At 39.3% G+C, this 26,788-nt stretch overlaps 2 protein-coding genes across 2 annotated transcripts in view; one reads left to right on the top strand and one right to left on the bottom strand.

The window, feature by feature from the left end:
• sema5ba (sema domain, seven thrombospondin repeats (type 1 and type 1-like), transmembrane domain (TM) and short cytoplasmic domain, (semaphorin) 5Ba) overlaps positions 1-17,131 on the bottom strand; it is an 86,005-nt gene extending 68,874 nt beyond the window's left edge. Inside the window, exon 1 of the mRNA XM_077617094.1 lies at positions 16,869-17,131. The gene's annotated coding sequence lies outside the window, so the exon portion shown is untranslated. The remainder of the gene's footprint in view (positions 1-16,868) is intronic.
• A 680-nt stretch (positions 17,132-17,811) lies between these two features.
• The window catches only part of pdia5 (protein disulfide isomerase family A, member 5), a 34,057-nt gene continuing 25,080 nt past the window's right edge, over positions 17,812-26,788 (top strand). The window contains exons 1-4 of the mRNA XM_077617698.1: positions 17,812-17,878; positions 17,957-18,043; positions 24,852-24,978; positions 25,484-25,571. Coding sequence (XP_077473824.1) covers positions 17,978-18,043; positions 24,852-24,978; positions 25,484-25,571 — 281 coding nt within the window. The 5' untranslated portion in view covers positions 17,812-17,878; positions 17,957-17,977. The remainder of the gene's footprint in view (positions 17,879-17,956; positions 18,044-24,851; positions 24,979-25,483; positions 25,572-26,788) is intronic.

Genomic DNA, 26,788 nt, shown 5'->3' with positions numbered 1-26,788 from the left:
TTTTTTTTATTTTTTGTCTGGCAGCCATCTTTGTAATGAAAATGGATATTGCATCGGACCCGCTACCGCCGCTGCCGAGCGGAAGGAGGAGGTCCAAATCAAACCTTTTGTTCCACGGGAATGAAAAAAAAAAAAAAAGAAGCATGAAAAGGAACTGATTGATTACGTGCGAAGGAGAAGAACAAAAACACACAGCGACAAAGAAAAAAGAAAAACGCAACGGTGTCCTTTTCTCTCACGCCAAGTCCTTGTTTCCTCTTTTGATTCATTGGCGAATTTATTTTGACAGACAGCTCGGTGAGTTCTTGCGAAGGAACGCCTCTGATGTCCATCAAAAAGAGAAAAGGGCAATTAAAGCCATCGTCTCGCCATTTGAACTCCAGAACAATGCAAAAGCCCAAATTTAACGCTCTTCCTGTTAGTCGTATTTGTAGGATTGTCAAAAATGGTTTTGTCAAGTTCAAGTTTGCTTTCTAGAAAGCAAAAAAAAAAAAATCAGGTGATTTATTTCCCAAGCAGGTGTATATCTTTTTTATTTAGATTTTAACTGTGTTTATTGTTATTTATTGCTTATTTCCAAAGCATTATCTAGAAAATATGCAACAAACATGACAAATATTTGCATAGATGATTGCTTTTAATTTTTGTTGTCCCCTTTTGATTTGCTGAATTTTCCTGAATTTCATCTTCTAAGTTATGTTTTGTATTACTTTTTTTTCATTTTGTTTTTTAATTCTTTGAAAGTACTTTTGGATTTCAACTTTGAATATTTGTGTATTTTCATTGAAATTTGTTTTACTTTTTTTGCCTGCTCTAATTTTTTTTCTAAAACTGTTGCCTTCAGGAATATTTTTTATGTAGTTTTTGTTTAAAGAATTTCCATATCATTTTCTAATATTTGACTTTTCTTGTATTTTTTCACATTTCTTTTGAATACAACTTTTTACAATAGTCGTCAATGTATTTTTGTTTAATGCTCTATTTCAAATTCATTTTTTTTACTTTTTTCTTTGTGACTTTGTCATGTAAAATTTCCTAATATTAAATTCTATGATATCGTAAAATGTTTTAAATAGTTTAATATCTTGAATTTCCATTTTTATTTGGATTTTTGAGTTTTGGGGAGAGTTTTTTGTCATTTTACTATAATCTGAGTATATTCCTTTTGTTTTTATATCTTACACATTTTTTTGTAATATTTGCTCAGCATTCATGTAATATTTCAACATTTCCTTCTATTTTTTTTTCTTCATAAAGCTTTGGGTTCAATATTCACGTTTTTGACTTTGCTGTTGAGCACATTGTGTTCAATAAAAAGACAAAAAATAAAACTTATGAGTTCATATCACAATCTGTAAAATGAGCAAAAGACGCGAGGAAAAGTCATTCAAGTGAAAGTGAAAACCAGCTGAACTCACCCTGCCCTCTGCGTGTGACCTCACTAAATAATAATCCGGAGGCAACAGCAAAAGTTAAAATCTTCTCACCAGTGGCTCTAATGTTCATGTCAAATGGTCCTGGCCGAACCTAGCATCCAGTGGACTTTAATGTCCGGCGTGTCGACATTTAAAGGAACAACGGCGGCAAAATTCCCAGAAGCGCCGTAGGAGGCAGCTGATCATTAGCCGCGTAGCCTCCCGGAATCTACTGAGACTCGAGACTCACCCTCAAAGATCAGCGACCGATTTACAACCGATCCCCCCCTTCTCTGCCCCCCCTCAAACAAAGGCACCATTCAAGCTGAGCGATGGAGTTCATAAAAGCTAAATCCACCTCGTCCTGTTACGATAACAAGTCTTATCGGCGATACATGTCTGATAAACTATTGCCAATATGTGATAATGTAGTGAAGAAAGCGAATTTAATAACTAACGTAGTGACAATATATTCTCATAAACCACCTGTTCAAATGCAATAAATGTTGATTTTTCAACAAAAAAACTAACTATATGTAACTATATATATATATGTATATGTATATATATATATATATATATATATATATATATATGTATACGTATATATATATATATATATATATATATATATATATATATATATATGTATATATGTATATATATATAGCTAGCTTTCAAACAACAAAATTAGCATTGTGATTAAATTTTTTTTTTTTTTTAATATTTGAAAAAAACATTAAAAAAGGATAAAATTTATATATATATTTCTTAGAATATATATATATATATATATATATATATATATATATATATATATATATCTATATATATATATAGATATATATATAGATATAGATATATATTTAAAATCACAATTATTGTGTTATTTGAAAGGTAGCTAGTGACTAGAATATGAAATGGGGAGACCCCCAATGCCATTTTGGTTCTCTACTTCTGTAACTATTACTCCGCGGGCCTGCATGGGTTGTCTCCGGGTACTCCGGTTTCCTCCCACATCCCAAAAACATGCAGGGTAGGCTGGTTGAACACTCTAAATTGTCCCAAAGTACAAGTGTGAGCATGAATGTTTGTTTGTCTCCTTGTGCCCTGCGATTGGCTGGCCACCAATTCAAGGTGTGCCCCGCCTCATGACCAAAGTCAGCTGGGAGAGGCTCCAGCACCCCGCTGTGACCCTTATTTATGAAGCAATGGAAAATGAGTGAATATTACATATAACGCTTTAAGTGAGCCAAAAGTATCATCAGTGGATGATTATGTTTCAGAGCTGCTGATGGTGATTGTTGTCCAATCCGTTTTGATTGGGTTGCTTCCAACTTAGTCAAAACGGATTGGACACCCATCAGATTCGACGTCCATTTCTGTCACCGGCGCTCAACAAGATTGTAACCCTAAAATCGAATCCAGGAAAGAGGGCGAGCTTGCGCCAAACGATGACATCATCACGTTCATCCCCCAGTGTGAGGCGTCCCAGGATGTGCCCGTCTTTGTGCGCTGGATGTAAAGGCGCCTTAATGCGCCGTGGACGCCCCACAATGGCCGAGGACTGGATTGCCAGCCCGAAAAAAGATCGCCCACCACGCAAGGCGTCACCCCCCCCCCCCCCCCCCCCCACTTAGCCCAGTTCGCCTGTGAAAGAACTTGTTTTCTTCCGGCGCATTCTTGGCATCCGAAGCTAAATATCAGCAAACAACGCTAGGGAGGCCTTGGTGGAGGTAACGACAACACAAACAATGACGACATGCCCGCTGGAGAGCCCTCAAGGGGCCCGTTACGGTAAACCACAAAAATAATAAGAGTAATATTGTATTACCCGCAAAAAGTGTCACTTTTTATATACTAGTTTAGTTTTGTAGTTTTCTTTTAGAATATATAATATTGTATTTTGCAGGAAAATTGTATATTTTCTTTTTACTGTTTTATTTTTAAATATTAATGAATGTGATATTTTCTAGAAAAATACCAAATATTTTGGGGGGTATATAATTCTGAGAAACCAAATCATATCTAGTATACATTTTGCTGATTTCTTTGACAAAAAAGAGTTTAAAGATTTTTAAGAAAACAATTGTATTTTTAGCAATAATATTATTAAACAGAGTTATTAACTTGATAAATGGAGAATTTATTTTTGGGAGAATATTTCACAAAAAATATTCCATGTTTCTTTTGCAAAATAATATTTGGGGGGGGTGAATGATAAAGTTGAGGGGGAGGTGCTGGAGCGTATCTCAACTGACTTCGGACCAGAGGCGGGTGACAACCTGAATTGGTGGCCAGCCAATCGCAGGGCACAAGGAGACAAACAACTATTCATGCTCACACTCATACCTAGGGGCAATTTAGAGTGTACAATCAGCCTAACATGTACATCTTTGTAATGTGGGAGGAACCCGCAGTACCCGGAGAAAACCCACACAGGCCCAGAGAGAACATGCAAACTCCACACAGGTGGACCGACCTGGATTTGAACCCAGGTCCCTCACTTTGAGGCCAACGCGCTAACCACTCATCCGCCAGGCTGCCCTTGGTAGTGGTAGTGAAAGAAAGAAAAAACAAGATTCAAATGTGGAATTCATATGGCAACACCACAGGGACAAACCACTTTGTGTAGCAATCTGGGACATTAGTCAGTACTCACTGGGTTGTCATCAAGAAATGCCATTGTTGAATACGCAGCACCTTGCACTCCAAAAGGCTTCAGTGCCAAATTCCAAGCCTGAGTGAAATGAAGTGCAGAATTGCAGGCATTTTCTGGAGCAAAAAAAAGCTCAAAAAGGAGGTGGCAAACTAGGAAATGAAAGAGACTACTCACCGAGTGAACGAGACCTGGGCGAATACATTGGGGGGGAGGAGGCGGGGCCTCTTTTAACGAATAGAAGGAGGAGGGGCCGGTGAAGCTTTCATTCACTGGGTGCTCGCCAACGCGGCAAAGACCCAAACTGGGGTTCTCGTAAACAAACCTACAACTTTTCAATGGAGTGGGGGACGGTTGGGGGTAGGGGTCCTGGAATGTGTGTGTATGCATGAGTGGGGGGGGTGGGTGCGCATGATTGTCAAAGTTCATCAGAGTTCAAGCGCGTCCAGAGCTGTGACGCAAAGCAACAGTTGAGAAATTACAGTCCACTGACACGTGCACGCTACTTAGCTTAGCTCCTTATTTCAAGCTAATTGGAACAAATAACGGTGACCGGTTACCACGGCAACACGGACAAACCGCTCAGACTCCCCAAGTGAGGCGGGCGAGTATAAATAGACGGGGGGCGAGGAGTTGTCATACTTCAACATTGACTTATTACATATCACATACTGCAGTTCAGGGTTTTTTGGGTTTAGATCTGGGGATGTCATTTTTAAACATGAATTAAATAGTTGTTATTATTAGAATTATTAATCTTTTGTTTTATGATTAAAACTTTCCGATGTTCCTAAAGCTTTGTGTAGGTGCTAATAAAAGCTTTCTTAACGTTGGTTTCCTCCATAAAAGAAAAAAAAAGAAAAAGATTATTTTTATTTTAAAGTGTTTTCAATTGACAAAATATCGATTTTAAAAAAATTATCCAAATAGGTACCAAGCCAAGACTATGTGAGTATCCACTGCATATAATTCATTCATTAATTTTCCCTACCACTTATCCTCACAGGGGTTGCTGGGGGTACTGGAACAAAGCAACCTTCCAATGGATTTCATGTTCTTCCAAAAATTAACTAATTGGATGCCAATGACAATGATACGTGCCCAATCCATTTGGACTGGGAGGGACTGGCAGTGATCTAACACTCCCAGTCCAAATGGATTGGATTTTTGTCATCCTCAGTGGCACTAAAACATGATCATTCAATACCAGCCATCTCAGTTAAAATTGATTTAATGTCTATCTATCTGACAATAGCAGTGACTGAGTTCATCTTGTACGGGTACGTTGATATTGATGATGGTATCTTACACTAAGTATTTATTGGAGAACATCATAAGATAAGATGGAATTGCTACAAAGAGCCCCCACCCCTGAGCACCCCCCCCCCCCCCCCACACACACACACACACACTTCAACTCCCCCAATGCCACCACTGCTGCCCCTCCCCCCTGCCACCATTATCTTCATTATCACACTTATTCACCGCGCCAAGTCAGGAGGAAGAATTCCCCAAAAGCCTTTAGTGTGATACCCTGACACATGCACACACTCCCAATCAACTTGAGGAATTGCTTCAGGTCAGAATTGGTCCAAAATTAGGAGACGGTTGGCCGAGGGAACATTGCGTTGATCAAACCGGCTTCATTGAAAAAAATAGCAATTTGAAAAAAAATCCCAAATGAATCCCATTGAGTTTGCTCTGAATTAGTTTTAGCAGTACTTTGTAAAAATGATAATATAACCAAAAATTTAAACATGAGGAAAATAACTTGAAACCATGGGAGGCCCAGTGGCTGAGTGGTTAGCGCGTCAGCCTCACACTGGGGGTCCTGGATTCAAATCAGGTCGGCCCACCTGTGTGGAGTTTGCATGTTCTTCCCTGGTCTGCGTGGGCTTTCTCTGGGTACTCCAGTTTCCTCCCACATTACAAAGACATGCATGGTATGCTGGTTGGACACTCTAAATTGCACCTAGGTATGAATGTGAGCGTGAATGGTTGTTTGTCTCCTTGTGCCCTGCGATTGGCTGGCCACCAATTCAGGGTGTTCCCCTGCCTCTGGCCCGAAGTCAGCTGGGATAGGCTCCAGCACCCCCTGCGACCTTAGTGAGGATAAAGCGGTTCCAAAAATGGAGGTAACTTGAAACCACCTAAAATGAATTGAATCATTAATAGTATACTGTGGAAAATTGGAAACAACCAATATAAAGATGCCATTGAGCGTTATTTTTAACGGTTAAAAGAAATGCACTCCTCCATGAAAAAGAATCCATAGTTACGAAGGTTGTGCCTTTCAAGATAAGACCGAGTGAGAAAAGCAGTCTTTCGTTCCCAAACACGAAACCTGGTGACGGACGGTTGTTTGCTTTAGACTCTCTCTCATTTGTCAGTTTTGCTGCCATAACACGCCAACGTGAGGAGATAAAGTTGGAGGGCAGGGAGGGGCTTCAACGTAGAGCTTGTCTGTTCATGACAAAAAGTTAGGTTGGAGATGACGAAGATGGACAAGGAGGACTAGGAGAAGGTGGTGCGAACTGGTCTGGCAGAGCAAGACAACAAGGAACAGGAAAGGATCTGATAATCGTCTTCGTTTTTTTCAAGAGGAGATTAGAAGTTCTAGATCTTTTAGAAAAGGTTGATTTGTTTTCTTTTTAAACCACCCAGAGGGAGGGCTGCAAATCTTACTCACATTGTTATTCTTGGTGAGGACACTAACTTAAATTCTTATTTCTCCATTATTTGAGGACGGATTGGAATGAAATTTAGTAGGTAAATTCTAGGGATGTATAAGTAGCCGGGTGGTTATAGTTCTATTTGAACTTGTTTGATTAAAATATTTGACTTTTGGGGTGTACATTGGCAAGGCAATGCAACTTCACTTGTGTACTGCAATTCATCACAAGGAAAGTTTTAACATCGCTTTATCTTGTTTTAGACAAATAATAATGATAAACCATTAGTTTGAAAAAAAGCCCTTTCTTAAATTAACTATGGAAATAGTAAATACAAAATATTTATTGGCAGGCATCCCGAATGAATGTTTTTTTTGTTATTATGGAAAATAAATAAAAATTCAAGTTTTTTTGTCAATTTGCATTATATTTGTATGCAAACATAGTTTAGCCTCCTTTCACACAGACGCAATATTTTTTTTACCGCCTTCATAAATAGTCGCCATTGAAAAACTGCATTTTCTGTGTCCTTGGGTTCTCTTTATAAACAATTGCTTGGAGACCATAAAGTGTAAAAAAAAAAAAAAAAGCAAAATGATAAGCTTTTGAGAAGGGAGCAAATACTTTTTTTTTTTTTACAGCAATGTACTTTAGTACATATCGCCAGGGGTCAAGATGAGCACTTGCTGCTCAGCTCATCATTTGGCTCACATTGATGAGCTCATTAGCTAAAAGGATCGATGGGGTCTTTTGGTGAGACAACGATTGGACGCTTACGATTATTAATGAGTGGCTGTCTGGTAGAAATGCTTAATAAAGTCAATCTTTGTTGTTAATGCATTCTCTGCCATTGATAGCGAGAGACGTCCAACGCATTTGAACTGGCTGTCTCTCATCTTTCAATGGCAGTCAATGAGTTGATCTATTTGGAGCTTTCCGATTGGTTTCAGCTTCTCAGCACATTGATGGAAGCTTCTTGAAACTGACATAGAAAAAAGGCATCCATGCTGCTTTAAGACAAAAAAGGGATCAAGACGACGAAGAATGAGTGCTGAGTGGAAGGTTTTAATGGCTAGACTTTTCTTTTTTTTTTGCACATCGCAGCCCACACACAAAAACGCACCCCTGACCGCGCGGTCAAGTGGAGGGGAGGCAAGCGGCCATGTTGGAAGAGGGCCAGCCAGGTCAGAGCAGTTAGCGCATCGACAATTGCCATGTCTGGGTTTACTATTCTGGGTTGGATTCAACTTCCAGAGAGCATCCAGATGCTCAAAGACACCGAACGTAACTTCTGTTCAAATCCAGGACAAGGCATTTATTTAAATTCCTCATTAAAAAAGTGCAATCTGGTTATTAAAGTCAAAGACAAGGAATTATCACTCAAAGTTGCGACACACACAAATTATATTTGCCAAGAAGATATGCTCCATTACCATGATTTGGAATTGTTTTAAACGCAAACACAAGACAATCATTAATCGAAAAAGAGACACAACTGCGATCATAAAAAACTGTAAAATTGCCTGTTATTTGGTAGACTTTTACACCTTCCTGGTGTAAACCACACATGCAGGATTCAGACCCAGACCACCACAACAGCAGTGGGGCACTCAGACCACTGCAGCACCACCGGATCCACTTATTTGATAAAATAATTTACTAAAAAAGGTCACTCCTCAATGATCACATAACTTTGCTACTCAAAGATGTACTACCATGTATTGTTAAAATAAAAATACATCGTGCTTTTTTTTCCTACAAGAGACAGGGTGTGTTGCTATTGTCAATCATCAATAATACAATTTCAGTCAGACATAAATATTAAACAGGTTGGATAAGACATTGCTTCTAATCTTTTATCTCAATCAATGGAAAGGTTGAATTGTGCTGATTTGCTCATCAAAGACAAATAGGCACTAGCAATAGTGGATAACAGGATAAAGTGACATGTTCCTGTCTTACTGGGAGGTCATGAGTGACAAAATAACTGGCTGCCACATAAAGGTATGAGAGCAGGAACTAAATTGGCGTGTCTTTGATGTAGCATGTTAGAAGTTTGTAGTATTCTCATCTGTGGTCAGTATTCGTAATCCTGAGGTGGCATATGAATTCCATGCAGGTCAGGTGACAGGTGCGGGAAATGTCGAGCTAATGTTACCTGACTCATGGGGGAATGTGTAGGCACGTGTGTGTGTGTGTGTCATCACATGTGCTGTGATGAACAGTAGCAGCTTTGAGCTCCTGGCAAGAAACCACTCTAGGGACCCTTTTGGGGCGTTTAATCATGATGAATAAAATCAATAAGAATCAAGTGAAGCCACTAACATAATTAGCAGGAGACTACATTACCAATGCATTATGAGATTCACGACGCAGTTTAACAAAATTCTCCAGTGGCGAACGCTGCACTCGATCAAAACGGCAAATGGATCCGCTTCAAAGACACATGGGATTCTTACTAATCAAAAACTAACGTGGAAATATGACAAAACTGCATAGCATTGTGTCCATCAAATATGTGCAAATTTGTGAATTGACAAGCAGTGTACCTGTTGTATATATAACTTCTGGCTCCCAACAAAAGTGACATCAAAGACACTCAAAGAGCATTTTTACCACCTATGAAAAACAACCTCTTTGCTACTGACCCAACTATTTTGTTGAATGACAAAATGTGTAACGTTACTAAACTCAAAAGCAAGAGGTGTCTTTGTTGCTTAACAAAAACACTACTAGTATAGAAACTATAACAGTGGACTAAAAATGTAGGCAATCTTGGACAACCTAGTGGTGCCACCAAAAATAAAATCATGGGTTTGTGTGACGGTAATAAGAAATGCCGTAATAGACTGGCTGCTTTCTACAAAGTGGAAGCGCTGTGTCTGTTATCTCCACAACACAGACTCAACTCCTGCTGTCGTCCATTTCTGGTTTGGGCATGCAGGTGCGACAGGTGTTGCCCCCAAACAAGATGGCGGCGATGTGGAATCTCAATTATTTGGAATAGATGATTTATTTTTGTGTGTATAATAAATCACAGCTCGTGATTGAAGCGGTCGAGGCCGAGAGGTACGGCTTCTTCAGTTGGTGCATTCATCACTGTCATACGCCTCCCGTTTTGAACAAAGACGCTGGGTTGCCATGACGACCACAACAAAACAAACTCAGGGACCGAGTCCAACAAAATCAACGGGATGATGTTACGTCTCACTTATTAGCTGCCATGATCATCGTCGTTATTCTTGATGTTAGAATTTAAAGGCAGGGTTTCAACTGGGGTTTGCATGAAAAGATTGGGGTTTAAAATTAGGGTTCTTGGACAGGATTAAGACTTTAAACTGAGTTTTCCCACTAAGGCTTAATTGAGATGAGGCTTTCAAAGTAGTTAAGGTAGTTAATTGTTTTAAACAGGTTAAGGGTTAGAAATCATGGTTTCAAGAAAGGTAAGGGTTAGAAATTCTGGTTTCAAGAAAGGTAAGGCATTGTATTCTAGGATTTTTAGGTTAGGAATTCAAAGTGAGATAGGGGCATTGGAATTAGAGAATCAATATTGAGTTAAGGTTGGAAATTAAGAGTTTCAAACAGGGAATAAGGTTTAAAAAGAGGGATTACAAACTAGGCTTAGGGTTGTAAAACAGTGCTTAAATACCAGATTTTCCAGATTATTAGTCGCACATTTTTAATTTGGTTGGGCCTGCAACTAATACTCAAGAGTTTTTTTCCTCTCTCTGACCACCGACAGCTTGTTACGTTGTATTTTTAGGCTATAGTTATCTCAAAAACTGCTATGATAACAGATCCCTATTTATCCTCTTGTTCTCCATTTTACTATTACTTTAACATATGTTTGCTAGTAGTTCGTGATAGAATTGTCCCAAAAATGTGATTTATGACTGCTATCATGTCACTCGGTGCATCTGTATACAACGCAAGGATACTTCGTGGTTTCCTTCTGTTGCGACCTCAACGATCGGGTTCAGCAAAAGCCTCGCTTGGTTTTCTGGCAGCAATATAAAAATGTGCAAATGATTTGTTTTCTGGCCAATGCTTGTACGTTTCCGCTATTGTGTCACGTCGGCGACGACCAGCTGTCACACACTCAATTGTTGTTGCTCTTCAAGAATAAACATTTGCATGTCGACGGTCAGACACAAAGCACAGGCACGGCAAACATACATTAAGTTTGGCAGCAAGGATTTAAGACAAGAGTTCAAGTAGAAGTAAGGGTTTGAAGCCAAATTTGTGGTTTGCAATGATTGTTTTAAGGCTTCTTTAGCATTGCGCTGCAATTTGCAATGAAAGTGATTGAGGGCACGTTGGCATCCCGCAGGAAGGGGTTCTTCATTAGTGCCACATTTCACTTGAAGCTTTTACTTTATTAAAACGCTGCAGAGCACGTCAGCACTTTGCTGCCTTTCAGAACGAGACGTGCCACGTCATACAATCGACGTTACATGAAGAGAAAATCCTTGGTGCGTTTTACCTCTGCCAAGGACAAAAGTAGACTTTGAAGAATATAATGGTTTCAGAAACATCAAAGATCATCTTGCCTTCAAAGTACATGTTTCTTCAACTCCCTAATTCACAACGATGTACAGTTTCATCTAGATAACCTCTTTTTGCCACACATCACTCAAATTAGTGTAAAAGAACTGAATATTTACTTGATGTTAACAACATTTTAAAGTTTACTTCCTGGTAACATAAGCTTATCATCCACCTAAGCAAAATATTTTTGTAAATCATTAATATTTGGAGTCACCCACCAACCAGACAAACCCACGTTCTGACTAGTGTCCTTACAAAACGGCTGCAACAGCAGCTTTAATGAGCTGCATAGGTTCCCAAAGCTTATGGAGGCTGCCACTGTTCATACCCCCTCACACACACACACACACACACTCACACACAATTACAAACACACACCCACACAGGGTTCAATGGGAACAGTGTTCCTGCCCCCACAATGGCCGCCTCCGTCGGGCACTTTCTCCTCCACCTCCTTTCTTCGCACCAGGGACGTTGAAGAAAAGGCACATGCCTTCACGTCCTCACTGCACACACACACAGACACACACACACACACACACGCAATATGCATACACTCATTCCGTACCACTTATCTTCACAAGGGTCGCGGGGGCGTTAGAGCCTATCCCAGCCAACTGTGGGCAGAAGGCGGAGGACAGCATAAATCAGTTGCCAGCCAATCGTAGGGCACAATGACACAAACAACCAGACACACAATAGACTATATATGCACATAGACGTACATAGGTACATGCAAATAACACTAATGACAAATAAGACCCATCAAAAAAGTGTAAAAGTTGAGGAAGACATTATAATTCATCCTTGGGTCAAGCAGAAGGGTCTCCTTGAACCATTTGAAACAGGATCGGCTCTTTCTTTGCAAACAGTGGTGGCTAATGAAGAGCTAATTAGCATGATTAGCATTGTTAGCACAGATTAGGTTGCGGCGGTCGCGTCTGGTTTCACGCCGCGCCGAGCTTGAGTATCCAAGTGGGTCGAGAGAGACAAAACCAGAGAGAGCGAAAGCCAAGCGGGTAACAATGCCAGGAGGGGAGGGGGAGACGGATTGTTTTTAGGGGGGGTCACGTCTCAGACAGACCTGTTGGAATTATTCATTTCCAACATGGGGCTCAGACTACGTCCTGCTGATGAGTCTTGTTAGCAACGCTTGGGTAGCTCTTTGTGTGTGGCCTACCATAACACACAACAAAACACATGCACAATAACACAATCTTTAATTTAGTCACATGGCAAGAAACAGTGAGTTTCTGAGATATATTGGCCATGCTTCTAGAGGGTGCAAGAACCGAAAATCCTTATAGATTTTCTTCCACATATTTAGAGTCATTTATCACCCGTTCCGCTTATTCTCACAAGGGTCACGGGGTGCTGGATCCTATCCCAGCTGACTATGTAGAGGACACCCTGAAGTGGTTGCCTGACAATAGCAGTGCAAAACAAGACAATCACTGTGCCGCCCGCCAGATATTTACATTTTTGATAATTATAAGTGACATCATTATTGATTTTTTTCCACTACTGACAAATTGTTATGTATAGGATGATTTTACGATACGGGGAGCAAGTATTTTATCGATCTCACATCACAGTTGCTGTAAGATGTTGAATCTTGAGATGACAGTGTGACAAAAAAAGAACAATAGAGCTGTCATTTATTTAACAGGGTTTTCAAGGTAAGTCAGCACCTCGGTGGTTGACTTGTTAGCACATCTGTCTTTCAGGTCGGAGGTTACGGGTTGAAATTCAAGTTCATTTCAGTTTGCTTGTCAAGTTAATTGATATCGTTTGTTGTGGCTTTAACCCTGTAGGATTTACACATCCATAATTACAGAAGACCATCAAATTTCCATGGTTGAGGACTCACTGATTCATCTTAAATTCACAAATCTACAACAAAAACAAAAAATCTGTCAATTGATAAATAAATAAATCTATTCCTACCTCACTTTATCTCACCTGAAGAAATTAGTTTAAATACAATTTTAAAAAAAAACTATCCACTTAGTACTAAATGAATTGACATGAATAAAAGATGATGAGTCATCCAATGTTTCACATCTTTTAAGGGGCAAGAGCCATATAGATTTCTTAGGGAGATCAAAGCCAGGACTATCATTAATTGTTAACCAAAATCATGGGATCCGATCTGAGCCATCTGATTGGATGCCCGGATACCGGTTTATTCCACTAGTGACACCCTCACATCACCACTACCTCTGTGGAAAACGTACTAGGGGTAAAAAAATAAAATAAAAAAAGATGATCTTAAAAGTAATCGCACACCTGTCGGCGGCAATCAGCACATTTCAATCCTAACTGCACGTGAATAGGTGGAGTTGCATCAACAGTTTCAAACGTGATTGGAGGACTCTGACCTTTCTTGCCTCTGCAAAGAATTCATTAAAAAGGTTGAGGACAGCGAGAGAATTAAGAAGAGCGATCTTGTTCTCCCGACATCAAACTTTTATATCGGCTCAGACAATGAAAACCCAAGTGACCCTGTGTCCCAGACAAGGAGCTCCTGCTTAAAAATGCTCCATTGCAAATTTGATGAACGGCGACAAGGTTGCTTCGAGGAAAGAAAAAAAAAAATCAATAATGAATGCTGACATCAGACGCCGCGGTGGTACGGACCCTCCGGAGCGGTGGCAACAAAAGGAGCCGGAACAAAGGCGGCGCTGGGGAAAGTGGAGCTGGTCCGGTTGACCCCACCACTAAATGACCCCCCCACCTCCAAAACACCACAAGAAGCAGTCAAGAGCCCTCATAAATTCATCAGGCACGAAAAGCTGCTTTCCATCTGAAAGAAGCAACCCGGGATACTCTGACCGGTGACAAAACAACACTAATCTGCCGTAAAACAAGCCGGTTAGCTCGTTACACAAACGAACGGTGCAACAACACCGATGGAAATATTTTGCACAACAATATTATTGACATATACTAAAATGGGGGTAAGAAGTTTTTAAATTCAAACTTAAATTTAGTATTCATGTACAGTTGCGTATTGACACAATATGTATGGCTGCTTATTATTCACGGCGCACGATTCGCTTCTTTAGGAGATATTGATTCGTGAAGTTGGCTTTTGAGATCCAAATTTGATACAGTGGGAAGATAGTAGTATGTAAACCCTTACATTTCTGTAGAAAGTGATTTTAAAAATCAGATGAATAAAACTGCTTAACCTGATGCCATACAAATAATTGTTTTTATATTTCTAATAAGAATGACACTAAAATAGTGACTCGATGGGGGGTTAACCTCAAGCAAACAATCAGGTTGAATTCTAAGCATTCCCTTTTACAAAATTGTTACATATCCTCAAAATTCTTGAAATATTTTTCTTAGATAGCTCTTTTAAGGTCATGACCTAGCTTCCTGGTCATGTTGAGGTCAGTAGTACCTTATAAACTTGTATAAAGATAATGATGTTTGCCAAGAAAAGTTCAAAACTGTTTTTTTTCTCTTCATAGAAATGGCTGTCCTGTCAAAAAGGCTGCAAGAGCACAGCGAAGATTTCTAAAGGGGGTCAAAGAGACAACTGAAGACTAGTAGAAAGCAATGGCACAACCAACATCTCGCCGCTGACAAAACTGTCAGAAAGGGAAAATGAAACAAAAATGGTTTTCTTGGGAGAACAAATGATGAAATGAAAAGGTCGCACTCTAAAAATAACATTTAGTGCACAAAGGAATTGTGCTAAAGCAGTTGGATGTTCCACAGAAATACCAGAAAAAAATAGTGTGTGGCTGGATGAAACCAAATTTGATTGAAGCATGGTGAAAAAGCTAAGCGGTATAGTTTTCTTTTGGGCATTTTACTGTGACTAACAGAAAGATGAATTCACCAAGATATTTTCAGCATAATAATTTGAAACCATCTTTCCACCAACTGAAAGGGTTTGCGACTGGACAGAGAATCATATCGAAAATGTGACTATTATTCATTCATTTTCCAAACCGCTTCTCGGGGGTGCTGGAGCCTATCCCAGCTAACTAAGGGCACAAGGAGACGGACAACCATTTACACTCACTCTAATAGCTTGGGGTGTTCAACCAGTCTACCATGCATGTTTTTGTGACGTGCGGAGGAAACCGGAGTACCCGGAGAAAACCCACGCAAGCCAAGGGAGAACATGCAAACTCCACACAGTGAGGATCCACATGGGATTGAATAATCTAATCAAATGCTAATGCAACAAATTTGAATTGTTTTTTTAAATTATCGTACTATTAACTTATTTCCCTCCATTAACAATGACAGCTATGTCATTTATTTTTAAATAAGAGGTAAATGCTCATCTTTCACTGCCATTCCCTGCGGTAGACGTCCAATCCATTTTGAATGAGAGAACCTGGACTGGACGTCTAGCGCAGTCAATGGCAGCCAAGTTGAATGAGTGCTTTATAAAGCGTTGATAGAAATATGATGAGATGAAAGAAATGCTAACTAAATAAGAAGAAAAACATGTTAATGCTTATGTCTGGATACAACAAATGATGATCTTTTAATGAGCCCTTTCTTATGCAGAAAAATTGTCCCTTTGAGACGTGAAACAAATTCAAGCAAAGTAAAATGAATAAGAAATAACAAGACCGATAACAGCTCGGCTGCTGGGTTGCACTCGAGAATCATTTGAGCTTTAATGAATAATAAAGGGCTCTTCATTAAAAGCACTCAAGCAACAGAGTCTCAATTAAACAGCAAAATGAAAGCACTCATTAAAAAAAAGAACATGGGCTAGATTGAATGGTGCAAATCCAAATCTCCACATGAATTGCTATATCATGTCATAATTTATGGAATCCATACACAAAATAATTACTAAATCAACAGTGGCTAGCTAGTAGTGACCTTTGTTGTTGTCAACCTGCAGCAGCTCACCTGGCTGCTCAACACTGCCCCCTGTCATCCTTCATTTGCACCTACAACCACTTGAGCACTTCACACAACTATTTTCCTTTGTTTGACAGGTCAAAGCGAGAGAAATGTGATTTTTTAAAGGAAATTAACGCAAATCATTTTCTTGTGAAGCTCAGTCATTTATGAAAACTGAAACAATGTAGTTTTTAATGTTCGTGTACTCACAATAATGATGCATTTCTGCTCAGGAAAAAAGCATGTTCCATTAAAATCCTTAAATAAACGAGCTCTTTAAGGAAGACTAGTAGGTGAAAAAAGACTGAATTCTTTTTAAAAATCACTAGTTCCAGCAAAGGTCGGGGTAAAATATGCATTTTTATGCATGGTAAAAGCAACTAACAAGCATGGATGGCAAATTTACGACGTTTTCAAGTGTTTCTCAACAGCCCTTTAAAACGCCAAGTTTCGGGGGGTGTCCCCTTGAGTGCGAGGGCAGCTGCCACCCACAAACCCCCCACTGATGGCTGGATGCAACGTGAGTGGAAAGTCAAAAGTGGATCTCGACACCCCATCACATGCACCCGTGCATATTAGCAAAAAAAGTATTGCAAGTTGGACAAATGAACAGTACTCAGCGTTTCACCCACAACAAAGTCTCGGCTCGAAAGTGCGTCCAGGTAGTGACAAAGATTCGCTGCTTACCTTCTCAGATGTTCCACAAGTCCACAAATGATTAAAAAAAAAACGCCGCTTGGAATTTTTGCCGGTGATCGTGGTCCAGGGGAGCGGCGTGGTTCCGATTCCGTAGCCGCCTTGGGCGTCCTTCACTCGTAGACCTGCAGCGGAAGACTGCGCCGAGCTCAGCTGCGAACTCTGGACCAAACCACCGCGGAGAGGATGGTGGGGGCCAATTGGCGAGTGCGCGTGCGCGAGCGTCGAAAGTGGGGGGCGCGCCGCGTGTACGTGCGCACCTGAGAGGGAGGGTTTTCATTTTTGAAACGAGCATGACCTCGTGGGAATTTTAAAATGTCTCGTGAATAAAAGAACGAAAAGGTCCTTTCTAAAACACTCAAACGTCATATTTAGCCATGCAATGATCATCTAATTATACTTTAGAAAACACATTATACAGTAGTTTTTGTGTCAAATTGACAGCAGCTGGGTGCGATTATCAATTAGTCCACAAACCTGTTTCCAAATGAAATGCATCTTAAGAGTGTGTGTATGCATCAGCTAAAAGAAAATATAATAATATTTGAAAAAACATTAGTTTTTTTTATTTTGAGGTCAAAGTGTTGACACAAAACAAAAATCTTGACTGAAAATATATGTTTTTACTTTCCAATGCAGCTCTTACATTTACTTTTGTTGTTGTTAATGTGCTCACTCAGGAAATTCATTTTATAACTGCAAGCTGGTGAGAGCTTCCTTAATTGTCTATTAATCAACACAATCCCATCCTAGTAAATTACAGCGTGCTATTAGCTGAGTACTTGCCGTCAAATAGAATCATTTATTTCCTCCGCCTGCTTCTAATCAGACCAAACTCGGGGAAGCTGAGCTGATAGAGACGTAATTAAAAGGCATTCACTATCTCGTTATTGCGCTTATTACTCTCTCTGAGGCCCAGTGTGTGTGTATAATTGCCTTTCAATGTGCTTGCAAAACAAACGCGTCTCTTCCATCTCCTAGTAACGACGAGAGGATGGCAGGTGGGTTGGTGTTCTTCGGACTACACTTCCCAGCATGCACTGGAGAACACCGCCGACTGACTGCGCATGCGCTTCTAGACGTGGCAGCGGAGCAGCATCATGGCCTCGCCGAACCTAGACGTGAGTCGGATGAGAGAGGGGAAAATCCTCGGCATGCTGCTACTGGTGAGTCTCGGGCACTTTTAGGGTTGCATTTTATGGAGTATGTCTGCTTTATTGTACTGTTTTTTTCGCGTTGATGCCCGTGAGGGAATTTGCGATCACTCTGTTGTTGAGGAATCCAGTGGAGGCTAGGCTGTCAGTGGAGAGGAGGCTAGTTAAAGTTGACAAACGGGACCCAACTTGGTGACTACATTTGAGGCACTTGTGCCGGTAGAACCGCAAAAAAAAACCCAAAAACTTCTGGATCTGTGTCGCTTTTGTCACCGGTTGACATGAACTCAGCGATCGTCTACATTCGAAAAGCTACCGGTGAGGTCATTACAGCATACCTGCTGAGCTAACTGAACATTTTTTCCCCATTCCATTGGCCATTTGTAATCGGGAAAAATAGTATTTAATTGTACATCATTGATGGGGAGTATTCATCGGAGGCAAAAGTTGGTGTTGGAAAAATGAATGGATCAAGTTATTTGCCAGACATAAGAGAAAATTAGTAGTAACTCGTTGCCTGCAATTGACGGTCATAGACGTCCAATTCATTTGAACTGGAAGGCCTGGCAGCCAGATAAAAGTTTGTCCATTCGCTGACAGTCTTCCCAGTTCAGTGGACTGAACGTTGACTTGTTGCAAACAAATTTAAAATCACAAAAGGAAGGAAAAAGGCACATAAATGTCTATCATCGTCAATGGCACTAAACGATTAAATGATCTCATAGGAAAGGTCGGACAAGGTATGTGAATAGAGAGGATGAAAACCCAATGTTTTTCATGCCTGTTTGGAAAAGTGTGTGTGGGAGTTGGTAATGGACAGTTCAGGTGGTTGATCAATTATGAAGCTAACACCCAGTTGCTTACTGGTTATCAAATTTGACTGCTTGTGGTTTGTTTTGACTGCTTGTGGTTTGTTCCGACTGCTTGTCGGTTAGACTGATTGCTTTGAGCTCAACATGACCTTTTACTGTGTAACAGATTTAGGTAATAGTTTAAAAAAAATGTGAAGGTGAAATCCTAAACATAAAATTGAAATACACTACTTGATAGACTGTGACAAGTGCTCATAATTTCCCATTATAATACCTTTTCAAATCATTTAAAACAAGTTCTTCTATTGTTTTCTTTCTAAATTTGTATATGTTACAGCATACGGTATATATACTGACTTTTGAAACTGATTTTTCTCTTATGTAAATTCGTACCTACCATACATGTCTTTGGAATGTGGGTGGAAACCGCAGTACCCGGAGAAAACCCACATAGGCCCGGGGAGAACAGATGGACCAACCTGGATTTGAACCCAGAACCTTAGAGCTGTGATGCCAATACGCTAACCACTTGTTCCACCGGTCCGCCCCAAAAATCAGTTATTTTATTAAATTTTTATGTAACAATATTACTTTTATTTTATTCTGCTAAATATAAGAACAAGCGTTGGTCACAAAAAAAATCATCCAATTCAATAAAGTTGGGCTTTAATTCTGATACAATGCTGCTCCTGCTTTGCTTCCTTTTGTGTTGCCCTCTGTAAACAAGGGCGTTACAAGGGTTAGTGTCCACTGGGTTCTTCCATCAAATGTTTTATGTGCACATTAGCGATATAGGGTGTGACTTTTATCACACATCAAGTGTAAAGATACAAACGTGTTATTACCACAATGGGAAGTAGAAAAAAATATATTATGAGGAGAATGCTGTGTTTTATATAGGAAAATAGTCATTTGGGACTTGGGGGTTATAATATTACGATATTAAAGCCATATTTCTGTGTGACGAAATGTTGTAATATAATGACATTAAGGTCGTTTTTGTTAAAGGAGGCTATAACATTAAGTGTTGATACTAGTGGAGTCACAATCTTATGCGAATAAGCCATAACACTAGACTTTGAAGGTTATATTTATCAACAATTCTACCTTACTGAAAGCCATATAATTAAAAAAATAATATTAAATTTTGATTTTGTTACTGGAAAATGTCATGGTTAAGAATAGTTGAAGCTATTTTTTAAGGAATCTTTCCTGAAAAGTATCATTAGAAATGATTAAGTTATTTATTTATTTTTTTCATGAATTTGAATCAGAACTTTAAGATTTTTAAGGACAATCATTTTTATTGTCTCTTCATTTTATTAAATATGATTTGCTTATTTAATAATATCACTTAATTCTGGTAGGAATCAGCTCTCATATCTTTATTCTTGGCAATAGATCTTTGCAAACTGGAAAAATCAAAATGCCGATAGATTTGTTTTTGGCAGCTTCTGCCGTTTTATAGTTTTTCAGTGTGAAAGTCTCCTGCAGCTTTTTGCATAAGAAATCCAACATGGACTGAAGGTATAACAGAAGCAGACTACCAAGACTCATTATTCAGAGAAGGCGGAAGGCTCTTATCAAACTCCTCAGTGATTTATTCTGATGTACTGTTTCCTCCACCAAGCGTCTGCCTTTCATTAAGCACATTTGTCACAACAGATGGAGGACGAGATGATGCTGCGGGGCAGAAGCTCAACACGCTGCCTGCTCGTGCTATCGTCGTCCCACGTCGCATTGCCTTTACCTTCCGAGACGCATGCGTCCCTAACAATTCATAGGGTTTTGTCATTGAAAACTGAGTCCATGAAGATGCTTTCAATGAATGCGGGATGAATTTCAACTAACCAACATTACAATGGTACCTCGATTTACCAATGCTTCGACATACAAAATATTCATTCATTCTTCCCCTCCAATGCCTTAAAAAAATCTATTAGCCATGACTAAAATTAAATTTTATAGGCCAGTGGCACCAGTAAATAAACACATTTCTTGAACCCATGTTTCAAATGACACAGAAAATCAACCATTTTACTTTTTAAACTCCCCAAAAAATCACCACCCATATTTATCTTTTGATAGCTCAGTCATGTCGTAGGTAGAGCTGATCGTAGGTCGAGGTACCACTGTATTTGTGACGTTGTGTGGATTGATAACATGCTTTTTCACCGTAAAGTAATGCCTGTGTTTGTCATGCTCTCGTAGTTTGGAGTGTGTCTCACTCAATCATAGCACAAGTATTATTTGCGTTTACACATACTGCATCGAGCCGCCTGACGGTTTGATAACACCGTGCGGCAGTGTGTAGCCGCTGTAAAACCAACACAATACACAAGCCAATTCTTCTCATGTCTCTTGTACGGTGCAACTCCACGTTTATGTGCAGTCAAGGGTTTCACAAGTGTTTACGTTAATGCAAACATCAAAGGCAGCTATCATGTCAATGATCCAGTCGATGCCACGGAAGCTTGAAGTTTTGACAGAACTACACAGTAAGCTTTAAGCCCAAAAAGCACTCACTTTCACGTCTATCTGGGAAGAATAAGACGGGCTGATGCCGCATCTGGGTTTTTGATCGCGCGTCCTCTAATGCCCTCAGATTAACTGATATGCCGTATCGCCTACTGCTCGTTTTGCTTTGAGTTGGGATTTATTAGGAATCAGAAAATGTAAGTGCGCTGTTAGTAGAGGATCTAAAAATCAAGTTTTATTTTTAGTCCAAGTGAAGTCACTTGAATAAGTTCTAGTGACTTTCTTAGAATGCAAGCAGTCTGTCACCAAACAATGTATGCTTGTTTGAGTTTGGTTTGAAATTGAGTCGTTCAAATGTCACATTTCTCAGTCTTCAACTCTGCACGATGCCACTCACAGTGAGTTCCCCCCCCCCCCCCCCCCCTCATACTCTTTCCACCTGTGATCTGACTTTTCTGACCTAGTTTGTCTTATATTCCCCATTTGTGTTACTGTCGGCCGTGCAAGCGAGAACTACGTCTGCCTATCCCGATGCAAAAGGCTATAAATTAATCTTGTCTTACAAAGCGAGAACTGCTTCTGCCTATCCTTGCGGCAAAGGCAATAAATTAATCTTGTATTACAATGAACCTGTCGTCGATGTATATTTGGGGCCAAGAACAAAAGTAAGCAAGTCGTAAATCAGACAACATAAATGCAAACAAATCTTGGGGCTTTATCACTTCCACTTTTCATGTTTCTTTAAACACGAACACTGCACTTCCGAAGCAATGACCTTATCTTGACACAGTCTATTAATAACGTTTACATTCTGCCGACCAACCAAAACAATGCAGTTTTCGGGCTGTAATTTCGAAATGGCATTCTTCTACATCAGTATCAACCCTATAACAAAAATGCTCTTAGCATGTAGTTTGTAGCTGGACGGACATAGAATAGACATCACACCAGGAAAAAAAAAATCACAAGCAATTACCACCCATTAATATCGAGTTGCAAAGAGGACCGATGGAAAGGAGAGAGACCAAAAAGCAATAACACCTGCAGTACGTAATTTGAAAGGGGACCAGAGAAAGAAAAGACCACAAAAAAGCAATAACAACGAGAGACGGTAGTAATAAGAAGACATTATGTGACATATTTCCACAGTGAACAACGTGCCTCACAAAGTAAACAGTGCTTCCTCCTGTTGATCTTCTCAACAAGAGCCTCTGAATATGCTGTAAATCAACACGCAGCACAGTTGGCCATGTAAAAAGGGAAAATGAGTCCGACAGCTGCAGGTGAAAAATGCTCTTCACTTCCGATCCCTGCCATTTGCCAAATAAAGCACTTGCCGGCATGCATAAATGGGGACCGAGCCAATTAGAGCACGCACTTACCTTTACCGCCTGTGCTTCTCATCTTTGATGAATTCGTCTCGCCGTTCCCATGTTGGCTATTTCCTGCCATTTGCCGTAGGGACTTGTTTGGACTCCGAAGAAGCTAAAAGATGCACTTAAGACTTTTAATGATGTCTTTTTGTGTCCGCAAGAAGACTACAATGCCTTGTGCCCATTTATCAAATAAAGACTAATCGCTATTTATTTTAAGATTTGATTTTAATTGGAGCAATTTGTTCGAGTCTTTGGCATTGTGAGTTAGGAGGATTTGGGATTGAATTTGCACTGTTCATTTTGAGAGGTTGTGATCCGATGCTTTGTTGCGAAGTATATGATCATTTAATTATGAATAAACCTGTCAGTACTGGTCCTTTAGCATTTACCTCAAATAGATTAATCAATGAATGAAAAGATCTGTTTTGTAGTTTGTCATGTTTGTACAAAAGTAACAAGGCAAAAGCTCTCCAAAGCCCAAAATATGCAAGATAGTTATATTAAAAATAACAGCAGAGGTGTGTGTATTTTTACTGTCTGTCCAAATGCCGACGCTAAATGTAGCAAATGTACGTTATTTCAACTAAAAACACATTTCTCACTTTTGTATTCAAAAATCTAGTGTTGAGATCCAAGACTAACGTATGTAGAATATGCTGGAACACGTCATCCATACTGACATGCAAATGGAAGATGGCTGCAATGATTTGCCTACTCTTAAGAGCCCCTAACATGACCAAAGTAACTGTGATAACTTATGCATTTCAGTTTGCCATCTGTCTTTTTTAGCATTCAGTCACCATTTCTGAGTTAATTCCGAGATATCAAAGCTAGATTTTACATTCATACGCTGTTCAGTATCCATTGCTGATAAAAACACATTTTAAGGCTTATAAAGGTTTTACACTAAGACGCAGTGAAACAAGAAGAAAAAAAATCACCTCGACCGGGTTGAGTTTGATGTTGCAGAGATGAGAAGCTTTCATCTTGCTGACATTGCTCTCCTCACACACTACAAATCATAACCACGCTAATATCGTTATTTATCACTGAGGCCAGTAACTGGATATATATTGATTTGAGAAAAGCCGCTAGATCATCATCATTCTCTCTGGACATTTTTCCTTGGTATATTACACCTTTTTTTACTCCTTTATCTAGGCCTGGGCCTGTGACAACCAATTATCACGATTAAAAAAAATCAGTCTGTCAATAATTATCCCGATAACTATAATATATATATATATTTTCAAATTTCAAACTTCCGTGAATAACTAAATTAATTACTTTCCTCATTCAATTATGAAAGTACATTACCTTACTTTAAAAGAAAAGAATATAAAATATGATGATTTTAAAAAGTATTTTTGCTGGTCTGTTGTGCAATAAAGATAAGACAACTCCCTCCTAACAATATGTAAAGTAATCAATAATAAAGGCTGCAAAATTTTTGACAGACCTCTTTATTTTTGTAAATTTGCCTTCAAACCAAAAGTTGCTGTGCAATATGAAATAAATATAATAATCAACTTAAGACATCACCATTGACATGCAGACTATTTTCAGCCTCACAAAAAGAAATTTAAATTTGCCTCGTGTTGCCATTTAACAAACATAAAAGAATAAAATAAAGTTGGATGAACTTAACCCAAGTTACAATTTTTAGATTTGTTCATAACATTTGCATAAAATGGTGAAACTGCTTGAGATGGAGTAAGACAAGAATGACAGGCTTTCCTCAAATAAGGACAGTGGGTTAAAATGAGTTAAAAAAATAAAAAAGGCTGCTGTTTTTCCACAGGTATTCGAGATAATTAAAGAAAGAAAACTACAGGGAGACTTCTCTTAGATCTTTTACTGGGTCTGCTCGGTGTTGTCCTGCATCTCATAATCGCTCATTCATGGTCTGTGTTAGTCGCTCTATTGCTAACCATGCTAAAAACTGCTTTTCCTTACTATATTCTTCATCTACTGAAAAATAGGCTGGAAATACCGTTCATGTCGAATCTGCTCCCCCGTTCTATGTGGTGTTCAGGTGGAGTAATTGCAGTTCAAATTGATCAAATATATCGAGGTTTTATTATTTTTAACGATAATTATCGTTATTGTTTTGTCACCCAGGTCTACCTTTATCTTTGTGTTTCACATCACCAGGTGTGGCTCATGTCGATACTGGATGCAGTCAAAGTGTCCCCCCTCATTGAGAAGGTGAACGACCACAAAGACTTAAGGAAACTTCTCAGGACCAGGACTAACGTTCTCGTGCTGTACACCAAGACAGGTATGGACTCAAATTATCAACTGTTATTCTTGCGCTTAAAACTTTCTCTTATAGATTATAATAATGTGTGAATCCTTAATATTAATTAGTCCAGGAAGAAAATCGAACAAGATAGGGTAGCAATTTAGGATGTTAATTTATTAGCTAGCCAGGTATCGGACAACTTGACTTATTTACACTAATAGAATCTTATTTCCTCTACACTCAGTTTTAGTCTCTAGTTTGAAGTTAGCACCCGTATTCCCGTAAGGTGATCTTCACTTTTGAAGAATTCTCTGTTAGTGTACAATCATACTCTTCTTCTGTCTGGTCCTCGCCATTGTATGATTGATGAAAGCTGATGTAACATAACTCCAGCCAGTAAAAGACAGGAGAGCCTAAATCCCCCAACTCAAGCTCGATACTCTTTCTACTTGACGATGGAGGTCCCTCGGTAACTCGAAGCTTCCCTTTTTTGGAATGAGAGCATGTCCTCAGAGGCTTCTTCTTCCTTTCTTACCCACAGCTACATCCAGTGACGCCTACCTGAAGCTGCTGTCTGATGTGGCGCAGACAGTCAAAGGCCAAGGCACCATCGCCTGGGTCAACTGTGGGTATGTAGCGATTTTACTGGGGTTTTCTTGGCTCAAATGCGGTACCATTCCAATCGGTATAAAGGTTCTTCAATGTAGTGAATGCACCTTCTCTAGGTTCATTTGATGTGGATGGGAAAATAAACGTTGTACTTTTCTTATAATATTGGGTTTTCCTTTCTTTTTAGGGTTCCGATCATATCCTAATTGTATATCAACTGTGGGGCAGTGAAGCCCTTGAGACATTTGTTGTCTGTATACGGAAATATATGCGACTAGACTTGACTATATCATGTGAGCCATTTGCCCAATATGTGGACTGGGTAACAAAAAGTGAGTCACTATGTAGGCTGTCTAAATATGGCTCTATTTAATACTATTTGTACATTGTTTTTAGGCATTTCACAGCCTGAGGCAAAACATTTTAGTCTCGTTTTGATTTTGGAAAAAATGTTCTTATCTGCTCTTTTTCATTCAGTGCAGTGACCACTTCTACTATGCAAGACTGCAAAACAAATTACACATTCACTTTTTATCTGCTGACTTAATGCATTTTTTATTGCTGACTTCTCAATTATAGACATTAGTGAATTAACTAATTCGCCTCTTATTAACATTTATTAATGTTATCCTATATTATATTAAAATAAAATTCTAAACAATGTCAGATGTGACTTCTTACAAGAAATTGAGTTTTGCGCTTCAGATTGATAATAGTTTCCTGCTGAATGTGGTCTACACATCTTTTTTTGTCTCCCCATTGATATCTATATGCACGTGGTCCCTAAATCACTCAACTCTTTTGAGAAAGAAAGAAAAAACATTCCTGTGCTTCCTATTTGGTACCAATACTGAAATAGCAGCTCAAAATGATGCCCAACTTCAAAGTTTTATTTTCATGATGATTTTTGAGCTGGAGACGGCCACTGTCAAAATTGATAGGCTGGAAAGAAAAACAACAAATTCCTCCCATATAACAACTACGTCTCCTATAATTTGCACCCCCACCCCGCCTCAAGTCTTGCAGGCACACAATGACAGGCTGATTACAAATGACTTGATTGTCTCACATCTGACAACTTAGAGGGAACATCTGCAGTTTCCTGCCAGAGTTTGTCTCTTTGCTGTCAACCAGGACAAACCTCAGAGAACGCTTCGTATAGGGGGGCAGGTTTGTCGTGCATGAAAGTGACTTTTCTTTACAACTCTTGGCTTTGAAGATGAAGGTCCTGTTTTGA

This window comes from Stigmatopora argus, chromosome 13 (assembly GCF_051989625.1).
Source record: "Stigmatopora argus isolate UIUO_Sarg chromosome 13, RoL_Sarg_1.0, whole genome shotgun sequence".
NCBI lineage: Eukaryota > Metazoa > Chordata > Actinopteri > Syngnathiformes > Syngnathidae > Stigmatopora > Stigmatopora argus.
Note: the sequence above shows the minus strand (reverse complement) of the source record. Positions and strands in the feature narration are given on the sequence as shown.